Source organism: Paramormyrops kingsleyae, chromosome 8 (genome assembly GCF_048594095.1).
Source record: "Paramormyrops kingsleyae isolate MSU_618 chromosome 8, PKINGS_0.4, whole genome shotgun sequence".
Classification (NCBI taxonomy): Eukaryota; Metazoa; Chordata; class Actinopteri; order Osteoglossiformes; family Mormyridae; genus Paramormyrops; species Paramormyrops kingsleyae.
Window position 1 is genome coordinate 3,284,323 of NC_132804.1, and position 25,907 is coordinate 3,310,229.

At 49.5% G+C, this 25,907-nt stretch overlaps 1 protein-coding gene across 3 annotated transcripts in view; it reads right to left on the reverse strand.

Annotated features, from left to right (window-relative positions):
* Positions 1-793: 793 nt before the first annotated feature.
* pdzrn3b (PDZ domain containing RING finger 3b) overlaps positions 794-25,907 on the reverse strand; it is an 81,982-nt gene continuing 56,868 nt past the window's right edge. Inside the window, exons 1-8 of one of the 3 annotated variants that reach the window (XM_072714994.1) lie at positions 24,752-25,252; positions 11,514-11,764; positions 8,823-8,910; positions 7,537-7,635; positions 6,415-6,477; positions 6,223-6,324; positions 4,139-4,255; positions 794-3,032 (exon numbers count right to left, since the gene is read on the reverse strand). In XM_072714994.1, the coding sequence (XP_072571095.1) occupies positions 1,551-3,032; positions 4,139-4,255; positions 6,223-6,324; positions 6,415-6,477; positions 7,537-7,635; positions 8,823-8,910; positions 11,514-11,764; positions 24,752-24,820 (2,271 nt within the window). In that variant the 5' untranslated portion in view covers positions 24,821-25,252 and the 3' untranslated portion in view covers positions 794-1,550. Of the gene's footprint in view, positions 3,033-4,138; positions 4,256-6,222; positions 6,325-6,414; positions 6,478-7,536; positions 7,636-8,822; positions 8,911-11,513; positions 11,765-24,751; positions 25,253-25,907 lie in introns of those variants that run through there. The other 2 variants (XM_023794029.2, XM_023794028.2) reach the window with 2 other exon arrangements.

Genomic DNA, 25,907 nt, shown 5'->3' on the forward strand with positions numbered 1-25,907 from the left:
ATCGAACATTGGCGAAGTGTGACTGTCTTTGTACTGTGTATATGGTGTGTAAAATGGAGACAGCTGTGTGTGTTAGATTACGCGGCTTAAGGAGAGCAGAGCAGGTTGCGGGTCAGCAGAATCATGAAGGGGTTCTCTTTAGATCCATGTGTCAGGCGTGACTTCACACACAGCAGCAGAGTGGGACTCAGAGTGGGCGGCGACCTCCTCAGGCCATTGCTGAGCTTGCAGAATGACATCACCTCTCTCATGGGAGGCATAACTGGAACACGGTGCTTGTGCAGCAATCCTACGAGTGCTGATCTTTATGATGGGAAGGGGACGAATTACAGCATATTCTTCAGAAGTAGGCAGAACTGTAATACAGCTGTGCTTTACAGTGCTGTAAATAACTTGAAATTGGACTTGGTCCTGATCTCACTGGAACCGTGAGATGTGTAATGGGTAAGAACCTGTGTATCAGATGTTCTATAATAATGTGGTGCTGGATCATCCATTACTGAGTGAATACTCACCAGAACTCATTAAAGTATCTTAATACTGTATCTATACACTGGCCTAGACAAGGTGGCTGATGTCACTGGTGACCTTTCAGTTAAAAACCACTTTAAAAGTTTGATTGCATCATGCAATATATGTTCTTCAGAGAATATTTGAGCTATATTATAGGGAGATCAAATTTATCTAGCTTTATTAATAATATTCTCTGGATACTGGATGTTTTGCTCAGTACAATCAACCAGTTAGTCACCTTTAATTGCTGTCAATAGCGTTAAAAAAAAAGCTAACAACATTTCAACAACATTAAATAATTTATTCTCATTTTACAGGACAACAGATTGTTTTCTAAGTGAAAAATTTGAGCTCCAAAAATGCTACATGATGTGTAACAGATGCATGGATAAACGTTTGGACTTTAACAGACAGGAGACAGATGTTATTCCGCCCCTGTCCGTGCACAAATGGTTTATGTTATGGCAGTCGGAGCTGGTCGGAGCAAGCTGCAGAGTGAAACAACTTCCTTTATTCGGGAATGTTTCATACAAACCAGAAGGCAGTTTTTTTGCAAAATTCAGAAATACTTTTCCAAAAAAGGACTCTGCTTTAACTCCGAAGCTAAATAGCGTTTCATATTCAATAAACAAAACATATGCATAAACAATAAAATACTGATTAATGATACTTGTTTAAAAAAAACAAAAAACGATGTTTTGGTGCTGGTTACTCAAAGCAGATGGCCATTCCACAGTCGCGAAACCTTTCAAAGGCAATAGAAGTTGTAACAGCATTTTTTTTTGTTTTGTTTTTTGCTTATACATATCTTTGAGAACAACCGGTACAAAGGTACAAAGATTACTGAAAGCCTGCGAAATCCTTTTGTTGTTAGCATTACTTCAGAAATGAAAACGCCACATCGCAGCCCTTTCGAGTTCCTTCAGAATACGCTCCTCCTCCATTTCGTATTTACAGGGTTGCCACATTGAACGAGGCAGGAATTTCTACCCCAAGCGGTAGAGTCCTATGTACAGTACGTCACTGGGGCTGCCCGCCTAAACGGTCGTGACAGACAGCAGGGAGTTGTAGACTCTTGTCCCGTCCGGAGACTTGGTGCCGTGGGTGAGCAGCTCCTGGATAGTCATCCAGTTATCGAAGATCTTCTTGCTCCTCTTCTTCATCATCTTGCGGTGGCTCAGCTCGATGATGCTCAGCTCCTTCTTGTCCTCGGTGGCGCCCGGCTCCCCACCGCGTGGGACGTCCAGCCGGCTTTGCTTCATGAGCTCCCTCCGCTGCCGCTGCTCCTTGGCGCGCACGGCGTGCTGCTTGCGCTCCTCCTTGCTCCAATAGCGGCCCATCTTCATCTCGCTGGCGGCGTCGTCGTCCGTGGTCATGCCGCTTCGCTCCTCGCGGATGCGCAGGGCCCGTTCGCGGAGTAGCCGGTCGCGCACGGGGCGCTTGGTGATGTAGCGGGTCCCATCGCTGCGGATCTTCACCTTCCACTCGGTCTTGGGGTCGGACTCGCCGGCACCTCCTCCTCCGCCTCCGGCCCCCCCCATGGCGTCCCGGCACGCACTCAGCAGGCTCACTTGGCTCTGGGCATACTCCACGGCCGACTTCTGCTGGATCAGCTGCATGTAGCTCTGGTAGTGCTGGGCATGGGCTGGAATGTGGGCGTGTTTGTACGGGGAGTGCGGCGCTATGGGACCCTTGGTCTGCCGGCGCTCTCTAGCCTCTGGTTGCGTGCTGGCCTCGGCTTCCTTAGGGGAGAGGGACTGCCGAACCCGGGCTGGACCGGCCTCGCGGACGGGAGACAGCAGCGGCCTGGACGTGCGGTTGCCCGGTCCCCGTGGCTCGGCACCGCGGCGCAGCGAGTTGTCCGGTGACAGCTCAAGCGTGAGTGGTGTGCTGCGGCAGCTCTCGCCCGTGTTGTAAGCGCTGGAGCTGTCCTTGTCCGATTTCTCGGGCAGCTCAGTGATGTCTGAGAGCTCGTGGCGCCGGGCGTCGATACTGGTGTTGTAGTTGCGGAAGCCGCTGTTGTGTAGCATCCAGGGCTCGCGCAACTGCTGCATGCGATGCGACCTGGCGATGCTCAGGCACTCTAGCTCGATGCTGCGCAACTCCTCATTGAGCAGCTCCAGCTCTTTGTCCACACCCTCTGGTTCGGCACTGGGCTGGTACAGGCCAGGCTGCCTGCTGCTCCGTGTCCGGCACTTCAGCTCCAGAAGCTCCCGGAAGCGCTCACACTCGTCGGCGGGGATGCCCAGGAAGTCAGTATCGGCATAGTCGGCGGAGATGAAGGACTCGTTGCTGAAGGGCGTGTCCCCGCTGCCCAGCGTGTCCTGACTGTAGGCGAGTTGCTTGCGGCTGCCCAGCGTGTTGGATGAGGTGGTCTGGTCATCAGCCAGGTTCTCCTGCTCCGAGCTCTCATCGTTGCGCGTGCTCTCGTCTGTGCGGCCCACCCCACTGTCCTTCTCATGCTGATTGGACAGGAGGGTCGCCGTATCTGTGGTCCCGCCGTCTTCTTCACGCTTCTTCTGAAAAACAGGAACAAGGGCAGTGTCCTTCATAAACTGGGCAAGAGCTTCTCTGGTTACATTGCAGCTGGGATACAATGAACCATTAAATTCAAAACCTATTACTTCTATTAAATTTACTGGACTACATGTATGGCCATTGGGCACAATTTAAAGGAGCATATATGGCTGCATCAGTGGGTTAGGTCTGACTTACCTGATGGAGCATGCTGGGAGCGACATGTCCATGTTACTCAGGTACTCTGTGATGGATTAGCTTACCTGATGGAGCATGCTGGGAGCGACATGTCCATGTTACTCAGTTACTCTGTGATGGATTAGCTTACCTGATGGAGCATGCTGGGAGCGACATGTCCATGTTACTCAGTTACTCTGTGATGGATTAGCTTACCTGATGGAGCATGCTGGGAGCGACATGCCCATGTTACTCAGTTACTCTGTGATGGATTAGCTTACCTGATGGAGCATGCTGGGAGCGACATGTCCATGTTACTCAGTTGCTCTGTGATGGATTAGCTTACCTGATGGAGCATGCTGGGAGCGACATGTCCATGTTACTCAGTTACTCTGTGATGGATTAGCTTACCTGATGGAGCATGCTGGGAGCGACATGTCCATGTTACTCAGTTACTCTGTGATGGATTAGCTTACCTGATGGAGCATGCTGGGAGCGACATGTCCATGTTACTCAGTTACTCTGTGATGGATTAGCTTACCTGATGGAGCATGCTGGGAGCGACATGTCCATGTTACTCAGTTACTCTGTGATGGATTAGCTTACCTGATGGAGCATGCTGGGAGCGACATGTCCATGTTACTCAGTTACTCTGTGATGGATTAGCTTACCTGATGGAGCATGCTGGGAGCGACATGTCCATGTTACTCAGTTGCTCTGTGATGGATTAGCTTACCTGATGGAGCATGCTGGGAGCGACATGTCCATGTTACTCAGTTGCTCTGTGATGGATTAGCTTACCTGATGGAGCATGCTGGGAGCGACATGTCCATGTTACTCAGTTGCTCTGTGATGGATTAGCTTACCTGATGGAGCATGCTGGGAGCGACATGTCCATGTTACTCAGTTGCTCTGTGATGGATTAGCTTACCTGATGGAGCATGCTGGCTGTGAACTGCATTGCCTGATGGTGCTGCTGTTCCAACATGTCCATGTGCAAGTCATCCAGGAAATCGTTCCTGTCATCATCCATCCATCCTTCGTCCAGCTGGAAACGGGGGTGGAGGGGCAGGGGGGGGGCAAGGCAGAGAAGATCATTTTCAGCCAACTGACATCTCACTGCTGACTGTGATACTTTTCACCAGCCTGTAGGATATATACACGCTTTCTGGCGGACGTGTCACACCTGGGTCAGCTACCCACATGTGTGACACCCCAGGGCAGGAACCTGGGGGTGATCTTTGATGCTGATCTCAAATTTGACAACCACATAAACTCTGTTGTTTCAGTTGAGACTTATGTTGAAAATCAAGAACATCCTTTCTTTTTCCCGACTTATCTATGGCTTAATTTCCTCACATTTGGACTATCTAACGCCATACATGCAGACATAAATCAGTCTTCACTAGCTTGTCTCCAATTGGTACGTATTGCTGCGGCCGGGATTAGTGACCGGCACTAAGAAGAGGGAACACATTCAACCAGTTTTAGCATCTCTTCAGTGGCTCCCAGTTGATTTTAGGATTACATTTAATAGTTGACTTTTCGTTTTTAAAGCACTTAATGGACAGGCCCCTTCATACATTGTAGATCCTCTCCAGTTGCAGTCTCCTTCCAGACCACACAGGTCCTTTTTGGGTTTCCCGCGAACCCGGCTGAAATCAAAGGGTGAGGGGGCCGTGACAGCTATCGCACCCGGACTGTGCCGCTGCTTGCCGGCGGATATTAGTTGTTCTCCATTGGTTCTAGACACACCTGTAGCGATGAATGACTGGGACTAAAGCTGCTATATTCTTCTTGCTTCTCTACATGTTTGAATGCTCCAGTGTAAAAACCTAATAAAGACATAAAAACTCCCTATCACACCTCGTATAGCTAATCAGTACCTCACTGAGTTATTTAACTAAACCAGTGGTTCCCAAACTGGGGGGGCGCAGAGGTATTGCCGGGGGGCGCACCAATGGGATAGCCTCAGGGACATGTGCCACCCTAAAATAATCTCTTGATTATTTTTAGTGTGATTATGATGTAGTGTTGTTTTGTGCTATAGTATAGGCTGAAACCTGCGGTTATCATCAAAAACTAAATGCGGTAAACGTAAGACAAACTTTAATTTGTGTACGCCAATGAATATTAACAGGAATGTTAAATCTGCATTTGCATAACTTCAAACTTATGCTGGACTTTTATCTTTAATTGATTGCTCTTTTTTCTCCCACAGTGGTGAAATTGCACCATTTGTAGTTTGTAATTGCATTTATTTCGCTCAATTAGAAAAGGGAGTTGTATTTCAAATTAAGTTTGAATCTGAACCTGTGTAGTTTGAATGGGGGGGGGGGGGGGGGGGGCTCAGTAATGTTCCTATCTAGAAAAGGGGGGCCCTGCAGAGGAAGTTTGGGAACCACTGAACTAAATTAATTAATTAATTGGGTTGGTGGTGAAATGTAACAAAGACGTGACATAGCTGGGGTGCCCCTGAGGAGAGGACTGGGAACCAAAGCGACGTTCTTCTAGCCCTCCAGCAAGACAACAGGAACTTAGAACAGAACAGAAGATTTTTTTTCTCATGTTACTGTTAATTTGCACATTTTCTAATGTTAAATTGTGTTTATTTTTCTCAGCAAATGTATACTTACTACTCAGATATACAGCCTTACGGATTCTCTTTGACTGCTTAAGGTTTTAGCACAGTACTGTACTTGGGATATAATCAAGATGAGGTTCAATTATTAAGGTCAGTTAGAATAATGAAAATTGCATCCAATCATTAAAATCATTTTCAGTCGCTGAGCTCCACTTCTTAACATCAATGGCAGTATTTTCTCTGATCATGCGTATAAATGCTATGAACGCCTCCTGACTATGAATATGCTGAAATGTCCTGCGTTTGGTTAGTGACACACAGGCCCTCCTCCTAACTGGCAAACCTCCGCACGCTGCTGTGTGACGTCACTAACACAGAGCCTTGTCTGGCTGCTCTCGGACCTTCTCCGTTTCCTTCTCCTGAATTCTCACCTGGATCTCTGGCCGGGCCACCAAAAGACACACGTTCTTGTTCTCCTCGCTGGTCAGCAGTGCCACGGCCTCCTCTCGGTTCTGGATCTCCACACCGTTGATCTGGGAGCAGGACAAATAACGATATTTTCGTTATTTTCAAATAGCGATACCCTGCCCCGCCACCAGGTGGAGGCCTTGAGGTGACTGTACCTGGATGATGCGGTCTCCTTCCTGGATCCTGCCGTCTTTCGCAGCAATGCTGTTCGGATCAATCTAAAGAAAGAAAGAAAAAAAACACACCCACTTATACTCAAGACAATAAAATCACATCAAAGTGGATGATGTTTCCTACTTTAATGTTTTAATAACATTTAATAACAATCAACTGGGAAGAAATTCCATTAGTCTACCCATTGTCTGACAGACAGTAATATCAGTTAAATACTTCTATTAAATCACTTTTCAGTGGCATTCCGTCCATGGTGGACCCTATGCTGACTGGACCCGATGCTGCCTGGACCCGATTCTGCCTGGACCCTATGCTGCCTGGACCCGATGCTGCCTGGACCCGATGCTGCCTGGACCCGATGCTGCCTGGGCCCGATTCTGCCTGGACCCTATGCTGCCTGGACCCGATGCTGCCTGGACTCTATGCTGCCTGGACTCTATGCTGCCTGGACCCGATGTTGCCTGGACCCGATTCTGCCTGGACCCGATGCTGCCTGGACCCTATGCTGCCTGGACCCGATTCTGCCTGGACCCGATTCTGCCTGGACCCGATGCTGCCTGGACCCGATTCTGCCTGGACCCGATTCTGCCTGGACCCTATGCTGCCTGGACCCGATGCTGCCTGGACCCGATGCTGCCTGGACTGGCTCACGGCTGCTGCCAGACCCTGTCCCGGATTGGCAGATGGGAGATGAATGGATGGGGAAATGCTGCAGGATAGATTAAAATGTCACCTAAACTAACCAGGCTGTATGACTCAGGAATAAACATGCTATCGCCGTCTGAACGGATGAACATCCATAGAGGCACTTTCTCATTTCTGGAAGCTGATGCGCGATGAATGACAAAACATGGAGCCGGATCTCAAAAACAAATTTAAAAGAAGTGTTTCATTTAAAGGCCTGCAGCAATGAAATGATAACCAGCTCCAAAAACAAAAACTTTATCTCATTCTTTTTACTTCCTGTCCTTGACCACAATATATCAAGCTTGTGCTGCAGATTATAAGACAGTCTGTGTCTCACTATATACACTTTAGTGTTGAATACATTCCTAAACACTTTTCGTTGTACTTTGTGAGCTGCTAGCTTTTGGGGCACCTACCTCGCTCACATAGATCCCGGTTTCGTCTTCATCGTCAGTCCTGTAGCAAACGGTCAGTCCCAACTTGTCCTGGCTATTTATTCTGTACAAATCCACTTCCTGAAAGGAGACGGCAGAATAAAACACAAAATGTCTCTGTATCATAGTATTTATTTTATGGGGCAAAAGGACTCAGCGATACCAGCGATCTTTGCGGTGAGATAGATATACTTCACGCAGAACTGCCATAGTGTATTGTTGTAAACAATGAGAACTGACTGTCCCACAGGACAACTGGAAACAGTGAACAATCGATAGCAGAGCCAACTGAGACAGAATGAAATATGAAAAATTTATTCAGATCTTGGGGAAACATCTGCCAACCAGCCGTGTCTCACTTTTCACGCTCGACACCTGTAATCTATCAGATGGTGTAACAGATACGGCGCTCCTTCTGTCCCGGGGGAGGGGCTCGTCACACGGTGTTTATCTTCACTCCAGTGCCATCCGAAACCCTACATAAAAGGCTTGAATTTGGGGGAAATCACATGGCATTACGGTCATTTAGCGGGGCCCGTCTTCGAAAATAAGCCACTTTCTGGCAAAGCCTGCAGAAGTCACTCGAGAAGTTCCCTGTAATCAGGAGAGCTGGGACAGGCTTTGATGTGAATCCCTATTTTACTCAGACAGCAAACACCTCAAAGACAGTAGCACCTTGCTCCAGTTCCATCCCAACAAAGCATCCATGTGACTTTGAGATCCTATTGTTGATCGAACAATTGACCTTTGTCTCCGAAGATCTCTGTGAAGAGGCACCGTGGCCTACTGCCTAGCCGGGGGGAGCTATTCAGCTGCCTGGGTGACCTTTGACCTCGCTGCCCTTCGGCCGTCTGCCTGTCAAAGCCAAGGCGATTAATATCGCAGACGAGGCCCGTTGTAATGGGCGACCTCATCATTTTTTATTTTACTGCGATATTATGGCCCAACGTAGGCGGCAGTAATATACATCATGAAAGGCATCAGTCTTCCATTATCCCAGTCGTACCATTATCTTCTTTGTACGATCCGTGTTCAGGAGCAGCCAGTGCACCAGAGAAAGACATATTAGTCTTTGCCAATAATAAATAATGATGTTACCGTCTAGCATCTGTGCAGCGTGCAGAACAAACAAGCAATCTGATTGGACCACAGGTCACAGCCTCCACACAACAATGAAGAAGCCTGGTTTGGTCAACAAGAACAGATACGCTGGGCCCGCATGCCATGCTCCAGATGGTCATATCCGCAGCAAGCCTGGGAAATGTTACCTCATACTCCAGCTCCTCTCGATCCATTTCCTGTCGCATGCCTTCGAGGAAGTCGCCGTGGTCAAAGAATTCATGCCTCGGCGAGTGTCTGGAAAAACAATGGAACATCACGGCATAAATTAGAGAAAATATTTAAAGGCTCCTTTAAGACAGTGTTACAAGTCCTACATGTAAAGAGTCTTTTATTACCCATAAATCCAGCTGGATAGATATGGACCTGCCCCTGGTTTACTGCGAGTAATTCCCTCTGCCGTGTGACTTTCAGTACTTAATATGCCAAAGGCCCACTCACAGGGGGCATCGTATTCAAATGCACACAGTCAAAATTCATATTCGCACACATATTCCACGTTGGAAGCACTTTTCCAATATCCACATATCCAATGCCCGCAATGCCAGGCTAAGCCTCTGTAACCGTAATCGGAAGGTTGCCAGTTTGAGCCCGGTTTTTGCAAAATGGTCACGTGTCCGTGGGCCCTTGAGCGAGACCCTTAACCCCCAGCTCCATGGGTCCCGCTGCGGGTGGCTGCCCTTCGCTGCCAAGCCTGCTCTCACCTACACGCGTCTGTGTAGAGACTCTTCCCACGAGGGATCAACGAAGTGTCATTATTATTAACAAGCCTTCACTGGATGCAATTCTCCTTCAGATCTTTACACTGTTTAGACAGACAGATAATTCCAGCTGTTTGCTCTGAGTCACATTGTCATTTGTGTATTCTCAGTATTATTATTATTTATTTTATTTTATTTTTTTGAGTGTAAGCCAAAATGCATGAGTCTTTTCACTAGAAAGCCAAGCAGGGCTCACAGCTGGTCGACCTACCGCAGGTCAGGCTACTGGCCTCACGGGGTACAGAATATTGCGGGGGTTCTCAAAGCGCAGAATGAAAAGCAAGTTTATTCGGACCCAGCCGATGATGCCTTACGAATCAATATGGTTAACGTCAAAAGGCTTAATGTGGTTTGAAATACAAAAATACTACGTACAACCACACAACTCATCATAATCACCCCCAACCCCCCCTCAATAACAGAGAGCTGAAATTATCAGTGAGCTTTAAACCAGTCTTTATGTTAAGTTCCTATCATAACTAAATATTGATGTTTGTATAGAAAGTTATTGTGAATTCATTAAAACTCATAAAATGCTGTTTTGTTAAATTTGTTCCGGACCTCTTTCTTCAACAAAAATCTGATGTGGACCTTTTAGAAAAGTTTGAGAACTTCTGGAAGGTGCTTAGCGAGGCCAAAGTGATTTCAGTTAGACCAAAGTGCTTCCTGTTTTAGAAGGAGAGGCATGATCTGAAGACCGTGATTCATTCATGGCAAACAGTGTACTTTATTGTACCAACCAAAAAGAACAGCAACAATAACGATTGAGTGGATATCCAACCAAAAACACCTTGAAGAGGGGAGTCTGTGTTGTATCTCCACAAAAAGCATGTCACCTGGCTTATTTCTCATCTTCATGCTTAGGGATATTTATACCCCTTCTGAGGCTGCGACCCCAGACAGGCTTCCAGCCCAGAGTGTGAAGCGTTATTCTTCGGCTGAGCTGTGCCATTCCTGCCTGACGGCCTCCTGCCCGTCTAGAGAAGACGGCGCCTGTGGCAGAGCCGGCTGACTGGCAGATGGGCGTAGAGGAGCGCTCTCATTAGCACCCGGTGGGACGCGACAGGGCTTAGTACCGGCACCTCCAAGGCGCCAAGCTGCTAACTGGCACCCGGGAGGGACACGGGCCATGGAAGGAGATGGAAGATTCTTTACAATCTAATTCCAACTCATCTATTTCTTATAGTACTCAAGTCTTATTATTACCAACAACTCGATCATTAGGCTAAGGATATGAACGTGTATTAGCATAAATTTCTACATTTCAAAATGTCACCCGCTATGCAGACAGTTATAGCAGTTCTAACCTTTCTGGGGACACTCAATTTAAACAGGCACTGACAAACGACTGCACATATTCAAATAAGCTACTATTAAATACTATAAAAACATCAAACTATCAACTACAATTCACAGCATGCATGGTTTACATATTCCCCTTTATTTATAACAAGATCATTTTGTCCCTGACTTTCTTCTACTTCGGACATAACAGAGATTATGAATGATAAGCAGTTACTCCACTGCTTTAGTCATGAGGGGTCTGGCCCCCATCCCAGGCAGCACAGGGCAGGGGTACACCCTCACCCTGGACACAGTCATACGCTACACAGGCAGCACAGGGCAGGGGTACACCCTCACCCTGGACACAGTCATATGCTACACAGGCAGCACAGGGCAGGGGTACACCCTCACCCTGGACACAGTCATACGCTACACAGGCAGCACAGGGCAGGGGTACACCCTCACCTTGGACACAGTCATACGCTACACAGGCAGCACAGGGCAGGGATACACCCTCACCCTGGACACAGTCATACGCTACACAGGCAGCACAGGGCAGGGGTACACCCTCACCCTGGACACAGTCATACGCTACGGGCAGTAGAGACACAAATTAAGATAAATGCATGTCTTTGAACTGCAGGAGGAAACCCTCACAGAGAACATGCAAACATGAGACACACAGAGGAAGCGGGATTTGAACTAACAACCCAAGAGCAGTGCTGTGGCTAACATGTTCACTGGACGGTTAAGTTGTGAGCTTTCTGCCACTTGTGGACACCACACGTTACTCACTCCTCTGGCAGCAGATACTGCTCCAACACCCCCACCGGTGAGGCTGCGGGCTGCTTGCTGAGGGCCATGATGTGCTGGAAGGTGATATCCGTCTGCGTGCTGCTGTCTGCCACCTGGGCGTCCAGGGGCGGGGCCATGGCCTTGGGACGCGGAGCGCGACGTAGCACCTGCACCACGATCGGCTCGCTGGCCGTGCGGAAGGCCTCTACCGCCTGGTCATGCGAGGCTTTAGACAGGTCCTTCCCATTGACCTGGAGGGGGGAGAGGAGAAGCAAGCGGTTAGCCGGTGACGTGGGTGGGCCCAGGGAGGGGCGATAGGACCAGGGAGGGGCAGGAACAGGGAGGTGCGCTGGAACCAGGGAGGGGCGCTGGGACCAGGGAGGGGCAGGACCAGGGGGGGCAATGGGACCAGGGAGGGGCGCTGGGACCAGGGAGGGGCAGGAACAGGGAAGGGCAATGGGACCAGGGAGGGGCAGGAACAGGGAGGGGCGATAGGACCAGGGAGGGGCAGGAACAGGGAGGGGCGCTGGGACCAGGGAGGGGCAGGACCAGGGGGGGGCAATGGGACCAGGGAGGGGCGCTGGGACCAGGGAGGGGCAGGACCAGGGGGGGGCAATGGGACCAGGGAGGGGCGCTGGGACCAGGGAGGGGCAGGAACAGGGAAGGGCAATGGGACCAGGGAGGGGCAGGAACAGGGAGGGGCGATAGGACCAGGGAGGGGCAGGAACAGGGAGGGGCACTGGAACCAGGGAGGGGCGCTGGGACCAGGGGGGGGCAATGGGACCAGGGAGGGGCAGGAACAGGGAGGGGCAATGGGACCAGGGAGGGGCAGGACCAGGGGGGGGCAATGGGACCAGGGAGGGGCAGGAACAGGGAGGGGCAATGGGACCAGGGAGGAGCAGGACCAGGGAGGGGTGGTGGGACCAGGGAGGGGCAGATCCAGGGGGGGGCGATGGGATCAGGGAGGGGCAGATCCAGGGGGGGGCAGGGTAGGTATGAAGAGTGTCCCACATTCAAATGTCTCATAAAACCCTTTGGGATGTGGCCCCAGACACAGACACCATCAGGCCTGCCATGCTGACACGGTGCATTAAAAGTTTATTGTATGCAGGCTGCTCTGTGAACAGATTATAGTCGACTGTGACGCCTCAGCTGATGTGTGGCAGAGGTTTCCATAAAAAGGCCGTTCTGCTGCTCTGAGCGAGGTGGCCATGTTGGAAAGGTCAGACCTGACGGCAAAGGTGTCCTTAAAGCACACAGCCCCCGCGCTGACCTCTATAAAACTTTACACTGTTCTTTCCCCCGTTATCGCCGCCTCTGACACTCTGCATTCCACACGGCCGTTCATCACAGAAAGCACATTAATGAAAAGATGGGGGCAGTGAGAGCTGCTTGCCAGAAAGCGCAGAGATGACAGCCTCCCTGTAGGTTTCATTATTCAGGAGGCATGTGGAATTATTCATTAATCCCAGGTGAGACTGTGCATGCAAACGACTGGGTGCCGTTGGAGGATCTTGAGCTGAGACTCCCCTTCAGGATGCCAGATAGGACTGAAACGCCGCCCCCTACGGCTCAAACAGGGAACACCACCATGTGTATATATATATATATGAGGCAAGCAAGAAGAAAGAGTGAATGCTGACGGTCCATTCAGGCAGAGATTCTGTTGTTTCCTTTCCAAGGTCCATGGGCCTGAAAGTTGAGCAGATTGCGTACAACTTTCTGGATGCCCCCCCCCCCCAAGGGTATCTGGAAGGCGGTCACCTGGCTGAATGCGCTAAGTGGGGGGGTACAAACCAAGCATCTCCTCTGTTGGGGGTTTGAGGCTACAGCCCAGCTTTGACCTGTTAGACACTTTAGGGGGCAGTGATTGGCTCAGCAGACTAAGCCCCTGTGCTTGTGATCAGAAGGTCGCCGGTTCAAGCCCCGGCCTTTTCAGAATAATCAGAATAATCAGATGCCTGTGGGCCCCAGAGCGAGGCCCCTAACCCCCAGCTCCAGAGGTCCTGCATGCTTGCTGTGACCCCCAAGCTTGAACTCGCATGTATGTGTGTCTGTGCATCATGGAGAGCAAGATGGGGTAATCCTACCACAAGCTGGAGGAGCCAAAACAGACACTAAACACCTATGCATGTGTAGGCAGGGGTGCCATAAAGGGGGTGGGGGGCAGTTATGACAATTCAACGGGCCCCCTAGGGACAAAAAAAACACAATATGATTGGTCTAGGTTGGGGGGCGACATGATATGATTATAGCCCCAAATCTTTAACGGCACCCCTGTGTGTATCTACCATGATCCACAGCTCCAGGTGAGTTTCCCAGCTCGGATGAGAGAGGCTGGTAACTGGCTGCTCCAGCCTGTAATGGTGCTGAACTAAAACCATCTTCGAACTGGCAAAAAAGATAAAAATCACAAGACCTCTTGCAGCTGCAATATCCTATTAACTTCTAGCGGACAGGGATATTAAATTCTAGCAGTGATGTATGATAACCTGTAAATGCCTCTCCCTCGTTTACAGGGTCAAAGCAAGGCTAAGCAGAATGGGACGTTAATTAGACTGAGCCTGACTGTGATTAATAAAGGTCGTTAGACAAACCAAAATGAGATGCCCTCATTTAGCTAAGTAATTCGTCGCTGCTGAAATGTGGCTCCCCCTCGGAGATCGTCTGAGTTCTGCGTGTTAACCTGTAAAGATTAATTTGTGGACGGCCAGACACTATGTTACAGGGAGGAATCTAATTAAGTTACTCGGCTCTTCCACGTGACTCTCTGAGATGCTCAGCACAAGACCAGCTGAACAAAATGCCCTATTCCAACTCACAAGCTCTTCAGAAATGCTCTGCTGTGACTTGTTAAGATTAAAATGTCAAGTGTCGTTGACTTTAGTGCATGGATTCTCAAACCTGCTCTACACACTGAGAACAAGGAGTCACCGTTGATTTACACTTCCTAACCTGAACCTTAACCCTAACCCTAACCCTAACCTTCCACTTCTTGATGTCCCAACACATTTTGTTGAATCTGTTCATGCACATGGATGCACAGACACACGTGCACACACGAATGCAGAGACACACGTGCACACACTCATGCAGCACGCACACGGATGCACAGACACACGTGCACGCACTCATGCAGCACGCACACGGATGAAGGTCAGGAGCCCAAAAACAGTGTTATTTCGGTGGACTGTCTCCTCTGGCTGTGTTTTCATCATTTCCGCTGTAGGACCCTCTGAGTGATAATTATTAAGTTACCCAGCAGGAATTTTAGTGCCACCGACTCAATCATTACATCTGCTGCAGAATTCAGAGTCTGATGCTTATAGTCATTTATATTCATTGCATTTTACAAATACGGATACGGCTTCATAAATTAGGGGCAGGACTGAGGGTCTTCTGACTTGGTCACTGGTGTGATTTAGTCTTTGCCGATACAGTATCAACATTAACAGAACATGCTGAAGGAGGAAAAGAAATTGCACTTTGCAGCTTGGAGGAGGTTATATGCTCACTAATAACCAAAAAAGGGATTACAGCTAATCCCAGCCTAAAGGATAATTGGATCATCAAAAATGGGTTCAACTTCAGAAACCTCAAAACTCAACGAATAGGAGTAAAAACTTAACACTTGCAGCAGAAATTCACAAATTGCAAAGTGCATGAGAACCTGGATCTCAAAATGACAGGAGTGAACCCAAGGTCCTGACAGCTGTACACAGAAAGGGAAGGATCAGCTTCTAAGCTACATGACAGACTCAGTCTTTTGCCGCAGCCCAGAGGGAGCGTTCTGCTGAACCACATTGTGACCTGCAAGCGGCCCACGGTGACCTTCACGGTGACCTCAGAGTCTCGGAGGCGTCGACCGCAGAACAAAAGTACCGGGCTCCAATGGCCACGATGGGGGTGGTGATGACCCTGAGGATGATCTCCAGCACCCCCATGCTGAAGATACAGGAATCAAATGCTGGCCAGCCTCAGGAGATAACAACGAACACGCATTATAACGCTGTGATCCAGCGTTTCCCAGTCCGGTCCTCGGGGCCCTCAGACAGTCCATGTTTTTGCTCCCTCCCAGCTCCTGGCCTGCAGGTCCCCGAGGACCGGATTGGGAAGAGCTGTAATTCATTTTTCTCTTACACCGTTTGCTCGAGGGGTCTGTATGACACACAGGTAACTGATTTAATAAGAAATGGGAACAGAAGTGGCAGGGACTTTCAGTCACATGCTGATAATTTAGCATATCATTTTTACAGGTGCCCGTGAGACAGACAGTACACCCGTTATAAATGCCTGTGTTTTACATACAGAAAATTGACTTGAAACTTAAATTTATATCACCTTGGAGGAGGTAGGATAATTTGACAGTTTTACTTTCTGCAAGTGAGTGAAAAGGTTAGGGTTAGGGTTAGGGTTAGGGAATGATTAACCCTGCAGCAGGGGTGGGGAGCCTGTTACTGTACATGGAGGGCTGGTGTGGGTTTTTAGGATGGCCTCTCAATAGCCAATAACAGTGGGTCCTCAGGACTGGAGTTGAGAACTACTGGTTTATTATTGGCTGTTTAAGAGGCCTTCCCAAAAACCCGGACCCACACCAGCCCTGCATGGAACAGGCTCCCCATCCCTGCCCTCCAGCACAATAATCAGCATGTTGATTATAAAAATCCACATTAGGTTTGCTTAATCAAAGTGATGGAATTGATTTTTGAAGATCTGGCATTTTGTACTGTAGATACAACAGATGATGTAAAATTATGCAGCGTGACGGTGAATTTATTACAAAGACTCAAACTAAATCAAACTGGCTTGAAGACTTTGACCAGATGAATTTATCACCCGGCGGCAGGTTGGCACAATAGTGACTGCAGATACCACAGGCCACCGTGCGAGGGCAGAGCGAGGAGCGGCTCCGTCAGGTACCGTAATGTGCTTTAAATGTCATAAATTTCCTTCCGGATCAATCCATCCTCCCTCAGCTGTGGGCTTTTGCTTGTAATGATGGCTGCACCCAGTGCTGAAGTCCTTCCTGAGTACCTACCAGACCTCATAGGTGGATTTAATTAAGGTACCAAGCCTGGATCACCATGCTCATAAATGTGGATTCCTGCTCAAGAGAAGAAGAAAAAGACTCCGGCCTTAGATAGGGCAGAGGCGGGGAGGGGTGTACTTCACTCACCCCAGCTCCCCCCCGGTCATCCCGTCAGAGTTCACCATACAGCTCACCCTACGGCTCACTCCAGTGGTCAAAATTGCAGCCATTGTGCCGGTGGTAATGAGCAGCTCTGAAGTGTGGGTGTAAGTCTGGCCACCCCCAGAATGCAAATGCTGCTGATTGCAGCTCCACCCTACAGCAGACGGACTTGGATCAGCCCGCATGCGACCGCTGGTTGTCTCCCAGGAAGGCGGACATGTCAAGCCGGGCAAAGCGCTTCTCACAGTTAAACCACGAGCCCTACAGAAGGCTTGGCCGCTTATCACAGAAAGCATAGAATAGCCGTGGGATTCACGAAACCTGCATAGAGAAACAAGAACTCTCAAGCTAAACACACCAAACAGTGCATTTACTTGGAAGTTTCTTTTGTCCAAAGTGATGTACAATTGAGAGAGTGGGGGTCAGACAGTCCCTGGAGCGATTAGGCTTAAGGGGACTGAATATGACATCAATCTGCCAACGGCGGGATGTTAACCTTCTGACCACGAGCACAGAGAGAGTGCTCACCCACCCAGCCTGGCACAGGCATCTTCGTTTATCTGACACAGGACTAAGGTAGAGCTGACATAGTGGCTCTTCTGGTGAGTATGATGGTACCTTCTCATCATCTGCTCTGTGAGGTAACCTGAGCTTCGGAGCAGAAACCCTTCCCTGGGTCACTCCAGAGGCGCCAAAGCTTTGGAAATTTGCTGAGCGGTGATCTCACCAACCCAGGCAGCTTACACAACAGCCCTCGTGAGACCGCCGTGGGTCTCGCAAGCTCTCTGTGAAGCTTCCTTTATGGTCCAATACACCTCATAAGCAAGAGCTTCAAAGTCTGCAAGGAGAGAAAGGGACACTGGGGACAGACAGGGAAGGACGCCGCTTGCTATGAGACACGGAGGCCTGACGGCTTCCTTCCCGACGCCTGGATGGCTGCCGTGATTGGTGGACTCTAAACGGCGGTCAGTTCTGCTCAGAGCCAAACTTAATCCTTCTTTTATTCCACATTTAACCATTGAAACACAACTGAGCCCAGTAAAGAGTGCTCTCCACATAAACGCTTCACTTCATTCAGACTGAAAGGAAACAGTTTCCCAGCTCGCAAAGCCACTTTGCAGAAGGTCCCTCATTCACTGAGATGTGCTGTCTGAAGACAGCCCAACAGAACAGGGGCAGCTAACAAGCGCGGACGGCTGCAAAAAGGACTTCATTATTCGACAGCTGCTAATCTTGTTCAAGCGTGGGGCATTGCTGTCAGGCACAGGAAATCGATACAAATGCCCCTATTACTTCCCACAGGCTTGTATCTTCTCAGTAAGAAGTCCTTCAGGTGTTCACTGACAGAATGTAAGTGTGATAGTCCTCTCAACATACACCGCATGAACAATAACCCCTCTCACATAGGGATCTCACTATAACCCCTCTCACATAGGGATCTCACTATAACCCCTCTCACATAAGGATCTCACTATAACCCCTCTCACATAGGGATCTCACTATAACCCCTCTCACATAGGGATCTCACTATAGCCCCTCTCACATAGGGATCTCACTATAGCCCCTCTCACATAGGGATCTCACTATAACCCCTCTCACATAGGGATCTCACTATAACCCCTCTCACATAGGGATCTCACTATAACCCCTCTCACATAGGGATCTCACTATAACCCCTCTCACATAGGGATCTCACTATAACCCCTCTCACATAGGGATCTCACTATAACCCCTCTCACATAGGGATCTCACTATAACCCCTCTCACATAGGGATCTCACTATAACCCCTCTCACATAGGGATCTCACTATAACCCCTCTCACATAGGGATCTCACTATAACCCCTCTCACATAGGGATCTCACTATAACCCCTCTCACATAGGGATCTCACTATAACCCCTCTCACATAGGGATCTCACTATAACCCCTCTCACATAGGGATCTCACTGTAACCCCTCTCACATAGGGATCTCACTATAACCCCTCTCACATAGGGATCTCACTGTAACCCCTCTCACATAGGGATCTCACTATAACCCCTCTCACATAGGGATCTCACTATAACCCCTCTCACATAGGGATCTCACTATAACCCCTCTCACATAGGGATCTCACTATAACCCCTCTCACATAGGGATCTCACTATAACCCCTCTCACATAGGGATCTCACTATAACCCCTCTCACATAGGGATCTCACTATAACCCCTCTCACATAGGGATCTCACTATAACCCCTCTCACATAGGGATCTCACTATAACCCCTCTCACATAGGGATCTCACTATAACCCCTCTCACATAGGGATCTCACTATAACCCCTCTCACATAGGGATCTCACTATAACCCCTCTCACATAGGGATCTCACTGTAACCCCTCTCACATAGGGATCTCACTATAACCCCTCTCACATAGGGATCTCACTATAACCCCTCTCACATAGGGATCTCACTATAACCCCTCTCACATAGGGATCTCACTATAACCCCTCTCACATAGGGATCTCACTATAACCCCTCTCACATAGGGATCTCACTATAACCCCTCTCACATAGGGATCTCACTATAACCCCTCTCACATAGGGATCTCACTATAACCCCTCTCACATAGGGATCTCACTATAACCCCTCTCACATAGGGATCTCACTGTAACCCCTCTCACATAGGGATCTCACTATAACCCCTCTCACATAGGGATCTCACTGTAACCCCTCTCACATAGGGATCTCACTATAACCCCTCTCACATAGGGATCTCACTATAACCCCTCTCACATAGGGATCTCACTATAACCCCTCTCACATAGGGATCTCACTATAACCCCTCTCACATAGGGATCTCACTATAACCCCTCTCACATAGGGATCTCACTATAACCCCTCTCACATAGGGATCTCACTATAACCCCTCTCACATAGGGATCTCACTATAACCCCTCTCACATAGGGATCTCACTATAACCCCTCTCACATAGGGATCTCACTATAACCCCTCTCACATAGGGATCTCACTATAACCCCTCTCACATAGGGATCTCACTATAACCCCTCTCACATAGGGATCTCACTATAACCCCTCTCACATAGGGATCTCACTATAACCCCTCTCACATAGGGATCTCACTATAACCCCTCTCACATAGGGATCTCACTATAACCCCTCTCACATAGGGATCTCACTATAACCCCTCTCACATAGGGATCTCACTATAACCCCTCTCACATAGGGATCTCACTATAACCCCTCTCACATAGGGATCTCACTAGAATAGAGCTTAAATGTGAGGTGATAAGCAATCACACAGCTACCTGAGTGAAAGCAGCAACTGTCGACAGTGCTCTGCTGCAGCAAGGCAGGAATGAGCTTCCTCACCCAATAATCCTGCTCTCACCCTGCTCAACTGGTGAATTTAAAAGCTCCAGTCAAAGTTAGAGATTGGGCTGTTCCTGCTCGCTTTCGGCGGGTGAGGTACACTTTCTCTGGGGGGTCGGAGTTCAGATGGACACCAAGACAGAGACGTCGGGTCAATCATAGAAAAGATTGACAACGGTGAAGTCTGTAACCCACCATTTGTGCTGTTACTTTGGTCTCCTGAACTGGGTTGTCCAATCTCCCTCCACCAGTCAGAGGGGCACCCCCCCCCCAGGAAAGAATGGCATAATTCAAAACCTTCAGAACCTGTTAACCTCTCTCAACCCCACCCATCCGTTCCTACCGATTGCTTCAAGTGCACCACAAGCACAGGGTACTGATACTGTAATTATGCAGGACCGGCAAGTCTCAGGTACGACCCATCGGGCCGGTGAGCCCACCGCGAATGGCACCTTGGGTCATAGTGACAGTACCTGTATGAGGGGCGGCTCCAGGAACAAACGGGTATGGAAGGTAGTTTCATCTTTAGAACGAGCCTTTCGAAAAAGATTTGCTGTAACATCACAAGCAGGATGCTTTGTGATCGCAGGATTTTTGAAATACGCTGGTTTCTTTGTGTTACTTTAGCCACAATCCACTGTTGGCCTCCACACTGGTTTCTAAACAGTGAATGCACAATGTGATTTGCGAACAGTTATGTAACAGTTACATCTGTCTCGCAAGAGTTTGAAATTCATGCTGAACTAGAGGAATGTGAACAGAATTCAGGGTTATTGTCAGATGTAAGCGACTGACTACAGTACAGAAACCCGGCATAAGAGGTTATGGGAGATGGATGGAGTATCTGGGGAGGTTCAGGAGTTTCTCTAATTCAGGCACTGCCGTGTTTGCTGAAGAAAATGAAGGGTAGGGAGCGAAGCAGGCGTGAGGAAGGAGCCCCCATCAATGCAGGCCATCCCGTATCAGAGCTGGACTCCTCCCAGACGCCACTCCTCCACCCGGCTAAAATGTGACGCTCCCCCTCCGCCTGCCGACGGCTGCCCCCCGAGGTCAGAAAGCCGCCCAAGCCCCGCCCACCTGCCGCAGTGTTAAGCAGATGTGCCGGCACACAGGGCGGGGTCCGCGTCCCGCTCGCTGCCCTCCCCAGCACGAGACGCTTTGTCCTCACAGAATGCCTCTGTCAAGCCCCATTAGGTCCTGCCTGCTCCACGGCCATTAGGGGGCTACCAGTGTCCCAGTGCTGGCCGCCCCGTTCTGTCCTTTTCCTCATCATTGCACTAGAGCCTCACACCTTTGGGGTTGTGGGTTCGATCTCCACCTCTGGCTCTGCACATGTGGAGTTTGTGCGGTTTGCTCTGGGTACTCCTGGTTACTCTCACAGTCTAAAAACAATCCCTCAGCTGACCTGGTGTCTCTAAATCGCCTGTAGTCTGTGATTGTGTGTCCTTCCACTACAAAACCCAAACTACCAAAGCATATTTAGAAATGACGTTCCGAAAGAGCACACTTTGGTTGAAACTGCTTATTCTTCTTCTTCTCAGAATGCACACTGACACGTTGTGGGGCGATTAGAAGCACCCCTTGATCTTCTGAAACGTATTAATTTAAGTGTAATTCATTCTACCGATCAAGATCTAAGATGAAGCCTGTGTTCTGGTAGCCCATCTTCTTATCGGAGGGGGAAACATCATTTTAGGGGGCACCATGTTATTCCATGCTATCAGCAAGTCTAAGTCGAATTTTTCTGGATGAAAAAATGGTGTAGGGCAGTGTTTCCTAATCCGGTCCTCAGGGACCCACAGACGTTTTTGCAAAAATGTCGACTGTCTGGTAGGGGGCTGGGAGGGAGCGAAAACGCAGACCATCTGCAGGTCCTCGAGGACTGGACTGGGTCTCAATAAAAGTAGGGACCAGGAAGAAGGCCAACTGTTCTCCTGACAATAATGTCCAACAACATCTAGTTTTGAGCACTAGCAGGTAGTAAAATGATATACAGAGGTGTGGGTAAGACCCCATGGACCTGGCATGATGTAGAACTTTAAGTAATAATTGCAGGTTACCCTCATGTTTAAAACGTCAATCACCAGAGCAGCGTGTTCCCGGGACATTGAACCTAAGCCCAAGAGATGGTCGAATACCTGACCAGCGGGAACCATTTTCGACGGTGGCATTTCAGTGGTGCCCAACACCAATGCTGGCAAAGCATTTTCACGGAGCTACCATGGCAAACAACAAAAAACACAGAGACCTCGTTATCCTCTTAATTAAAGTAGATCATTTCTAATGGACAAAGGATCAACATTTTGCTCTCGCAACAGAGGAATCCCTGCCAAACTTTGACTGCTCAAGCTACCTCGATGACCCTAAGGCTTTCAAACAGAGGAACCAATTTCTGCAGAGGGTACACAGAATCTAATTTGAAATAACCTCATAGTTTTTCAAGGCTACTTCAAATAAACTCATGTTTGCCTTTGCAAGGAAAACTGGAATCAGTCTTGATGAAAAGCAAATAAGGCTCAACTGCCATATTGGTCAAAGTATGAAACTTATGATGAATCAAAACCAACCTATAATTTAAGAAATAGACAACACAATGACTTTAAGACCAAGAAAAACATTCTTGCTTCTGATTCATGATGACACAAGTCAAATCACCATTGTGGTGTCTGTCTCAATCCCATCTCGGTGCACCGTTCTGGTCTTAGCAGCAAGCAAGAGAGTTTTATGATAACTGAAGGTGAGAGTCTCTCTCCACCCCGACTCCCCCTGCCTGGTCGGGTTGGTGATCCTGACAGTAGAGCAGAGTCTCTCTCCACCCTGACTCCCCCTGCCTGGTCGGGTTAGTGATCCTGGTAGTACAGCAGAGTCTCTCTCCACCCCGACTCCCCCTGCCTGGTCGGGTTAGTGATCCTGGTAGTACAGCAGAGTCTCTCTCCACCCTGACTCCCCCTGCCTGGTCGGGTTAGTGATCCTGGTAGTACAGCAGAGTCTCTGTCTTCCTTGATTCCCCCTGTCTGGTTGGATTCGTGATCCTAGCAGCAGGAGAGGGTGACACAAAGCGGCCAGCGTGCTTCTGCCGGTTAACAGCCCGCCAATCAGCGGTAAGTGACAGACAGCGGGACGGGACCGATTTGCCAGCAGCCGGAGAGGCGGCAGACAATGGGTCTCGCTCTCCCCTGGCTCCCGTCCAACACTTGTCAGGGAAAGAAAAATGAGAAGAGAGGAAGGGATGGGGAGCCCTTTGATGCTCTCCTGTCCCTAATCACAAGTCGAGTGTGGAGAGATGCACAACCCATCTGGCGATACAAAACATGCCCCGGTCAAAAAACAGGGCAGACCTTTTATGTCATTTTGACAGAACACGCGTGATCAGAGCGCGGCGCTTTGCTGTGGCAACAATGCCCCCCCCACGCCACCGTGGCCATGTCTGAGGAAGGGGGACCGCGGGCTCCCTTTCTGCAGCGCTAATGACTGCGCCGTACGCAGCGCCTGCTCATTAAGCCCCTTTAAAACGGCCAGCGCAGTAGTGCGGCACCGGGCCTGACAGGCACAGCAGCCCTCTGCCTTTCACACCCTGCTGCCGAAACGCAGCCCTCTGACGGCGGCGGCGAATGACATCCTGCTGCACACGTTACGCTCTGTTTTCAGTCTTTAACCCAGAGACGGCGAGGCCGTGACGGGGAATTAGAGTGACTCCGACAGACCCACTGCTGTTTGCTGGTAAAGGGGGGGGGTCCGTCACAGAGTGCCCCCCACTCTCCTGTCACAGGGATTCACCTCTGAACGTCGACGCTTCGCAGACCAGGCATCAAGCAGCCAAAAACATATCCTCTGCTTAGTCTTCCAAAATTATGTCAACGGATAACAGTGTTTTTTTTGTTTCTAATTCTAATCACGTTACATTCACAAGATAACACAGACGTCACACTTCATTTGAGGACACATGACACATGGCTGTGGACTAGCATGACGTGAAGGATCAACTGAAGTATTTCATAAAAAAAGCACTTCTCTTTTAGTCCCTTTAACAGGCAATGCACACACACAAAGCCACATACCCACAAGCCAAACCCTAACCACAGTGCACACCCCCAAACGTCACATACGGAAATGAAACTGGAAACCATTCATTTAGCCTAAAGTCCCTTTCATCTTTAACTGTAGTGGATTCTGATAGTCAGTCTGATAGCTGTGGACAATTAGTGGTGTGATCCCCTACAAGATCAAATAAAAAAATTAAAAAAACGAAAGCATGCTACACAAGTGGCCAGATGTGAAGCGGAAACCTCAGGACACTGCAGATTGCAGATACAGGACTCCTTCACCCCGAAACGAGGGCAGTGGGGCCAACAGGCCCCCCTGACCAACACCCCCATGTGAGGCCGATGTTACCGCCTGTCTTCTTGTCCCCGCAGCATGTGACTCTCCTATGACCCCCCACCCAGAGGAACAGTCCTCAGCTCACAACAGCCAGAGGCAAACTCTCACCAAACTGCACCAGGAAGGGAAACCTTGAGCCCAGCCAGCCGGACGAACTACAGACCGCGGATCTGCCGATTTTACACCCGTTAGCAGAATTTAATTCCATGCAGGAAGAAAGAGGCACAGCGAAGGCCCCCCTGCCAGATCTGCCGGCACTCTCAGCTCTGCGGTCGATGTCCCGCGGCCCGTTACCTGACAGACTTCGTAGAGCAGTTTGTACTGCTCGTCCGGCTTGCGCAGGCTGCACAGGCTACATCCCATGTCTGAAGAGCGTCGCCGTGCCGTCGCAGTGTTGCCCTCTCCAGGGGGGGGCACCCCAGAGCACTTGCTTGTTGGGGTTCCCTCGTAGCAGAAGTGCACGGCTTGTTTGGGGGGGGGGGGGGCTGGCTCACATGGAGGCTGCTGGCTGTAGCACCCCCAGACCCCACGGACGCGGGCACTCAGCTGGCCTCTCGCTTACTGCTCTCCCTCTCCCAGCCTCCCGCTCTCTCTCTCTCTCTCTCTCTCAGCTCCCCTCTCCGCTTCATTCAAACTCCCGGTGTCACCGAGCCGCTTATATATTCTTGCTCATGAATATTAATGAGCATCTCCCCTCCCTCCCATTGAATATTCATGAAGGGCTGCTCCAAAGAGGTGCATAATTGTCCACCGCAGCCAGATGAAGTTTCAGTAATTAGAAATCATCACCGCGCTGGTGCCAGTGGGACAAGGGCTTTCTGTGGTCAGCCCGCTCGCCGACTGTTTCCTGTCATCCTTTGTTCAGTAAAACTTTACATTTGTTGGTCATAAGACCCAAAACAAGAACGGTATTAACATCATAAAGAGGCTGCGAATAGTGTTTCATTGAGGACCATGCTGAATTAGAAATTAAAATGATATTACACACAGAAATAAACATTTCACACGTATTCTCAAGCGTCCCAGCATTCCCTGTCAGGCAGATCACAGGCCATGTGCATAGCGATGTCTTAATAGGGAGTGATGTATCCATTTTGTAAGCAGTCCTTTGAGCTTTCCCGGCAATCAGAGGCAATCCCCGAGCGCCGCCCAAACTCATAGAGACCAGTCAGCTAAGCTTGTTCTCGTGTGATATCTACTCAGCCCTGGTCTGTCTGGGGACCCCCCAGTCCCTGCACACATTGGGCGGGAGGGGGGATCGCTGACCCTGAGTGATGTCACTCGACGTGTCAATTACAACTGGAGAGGAGATGTACCCTAAGATTATCAACTGACATTTGAGTCATATTGAATTTGACAGAAGCCACGCTTGGATGCTTGGGTAACCTGCCTCTGACTCTCCGCATGACGTCACCCCGGATGTTCACCGCTCACTGATCAGTGAGGTTTC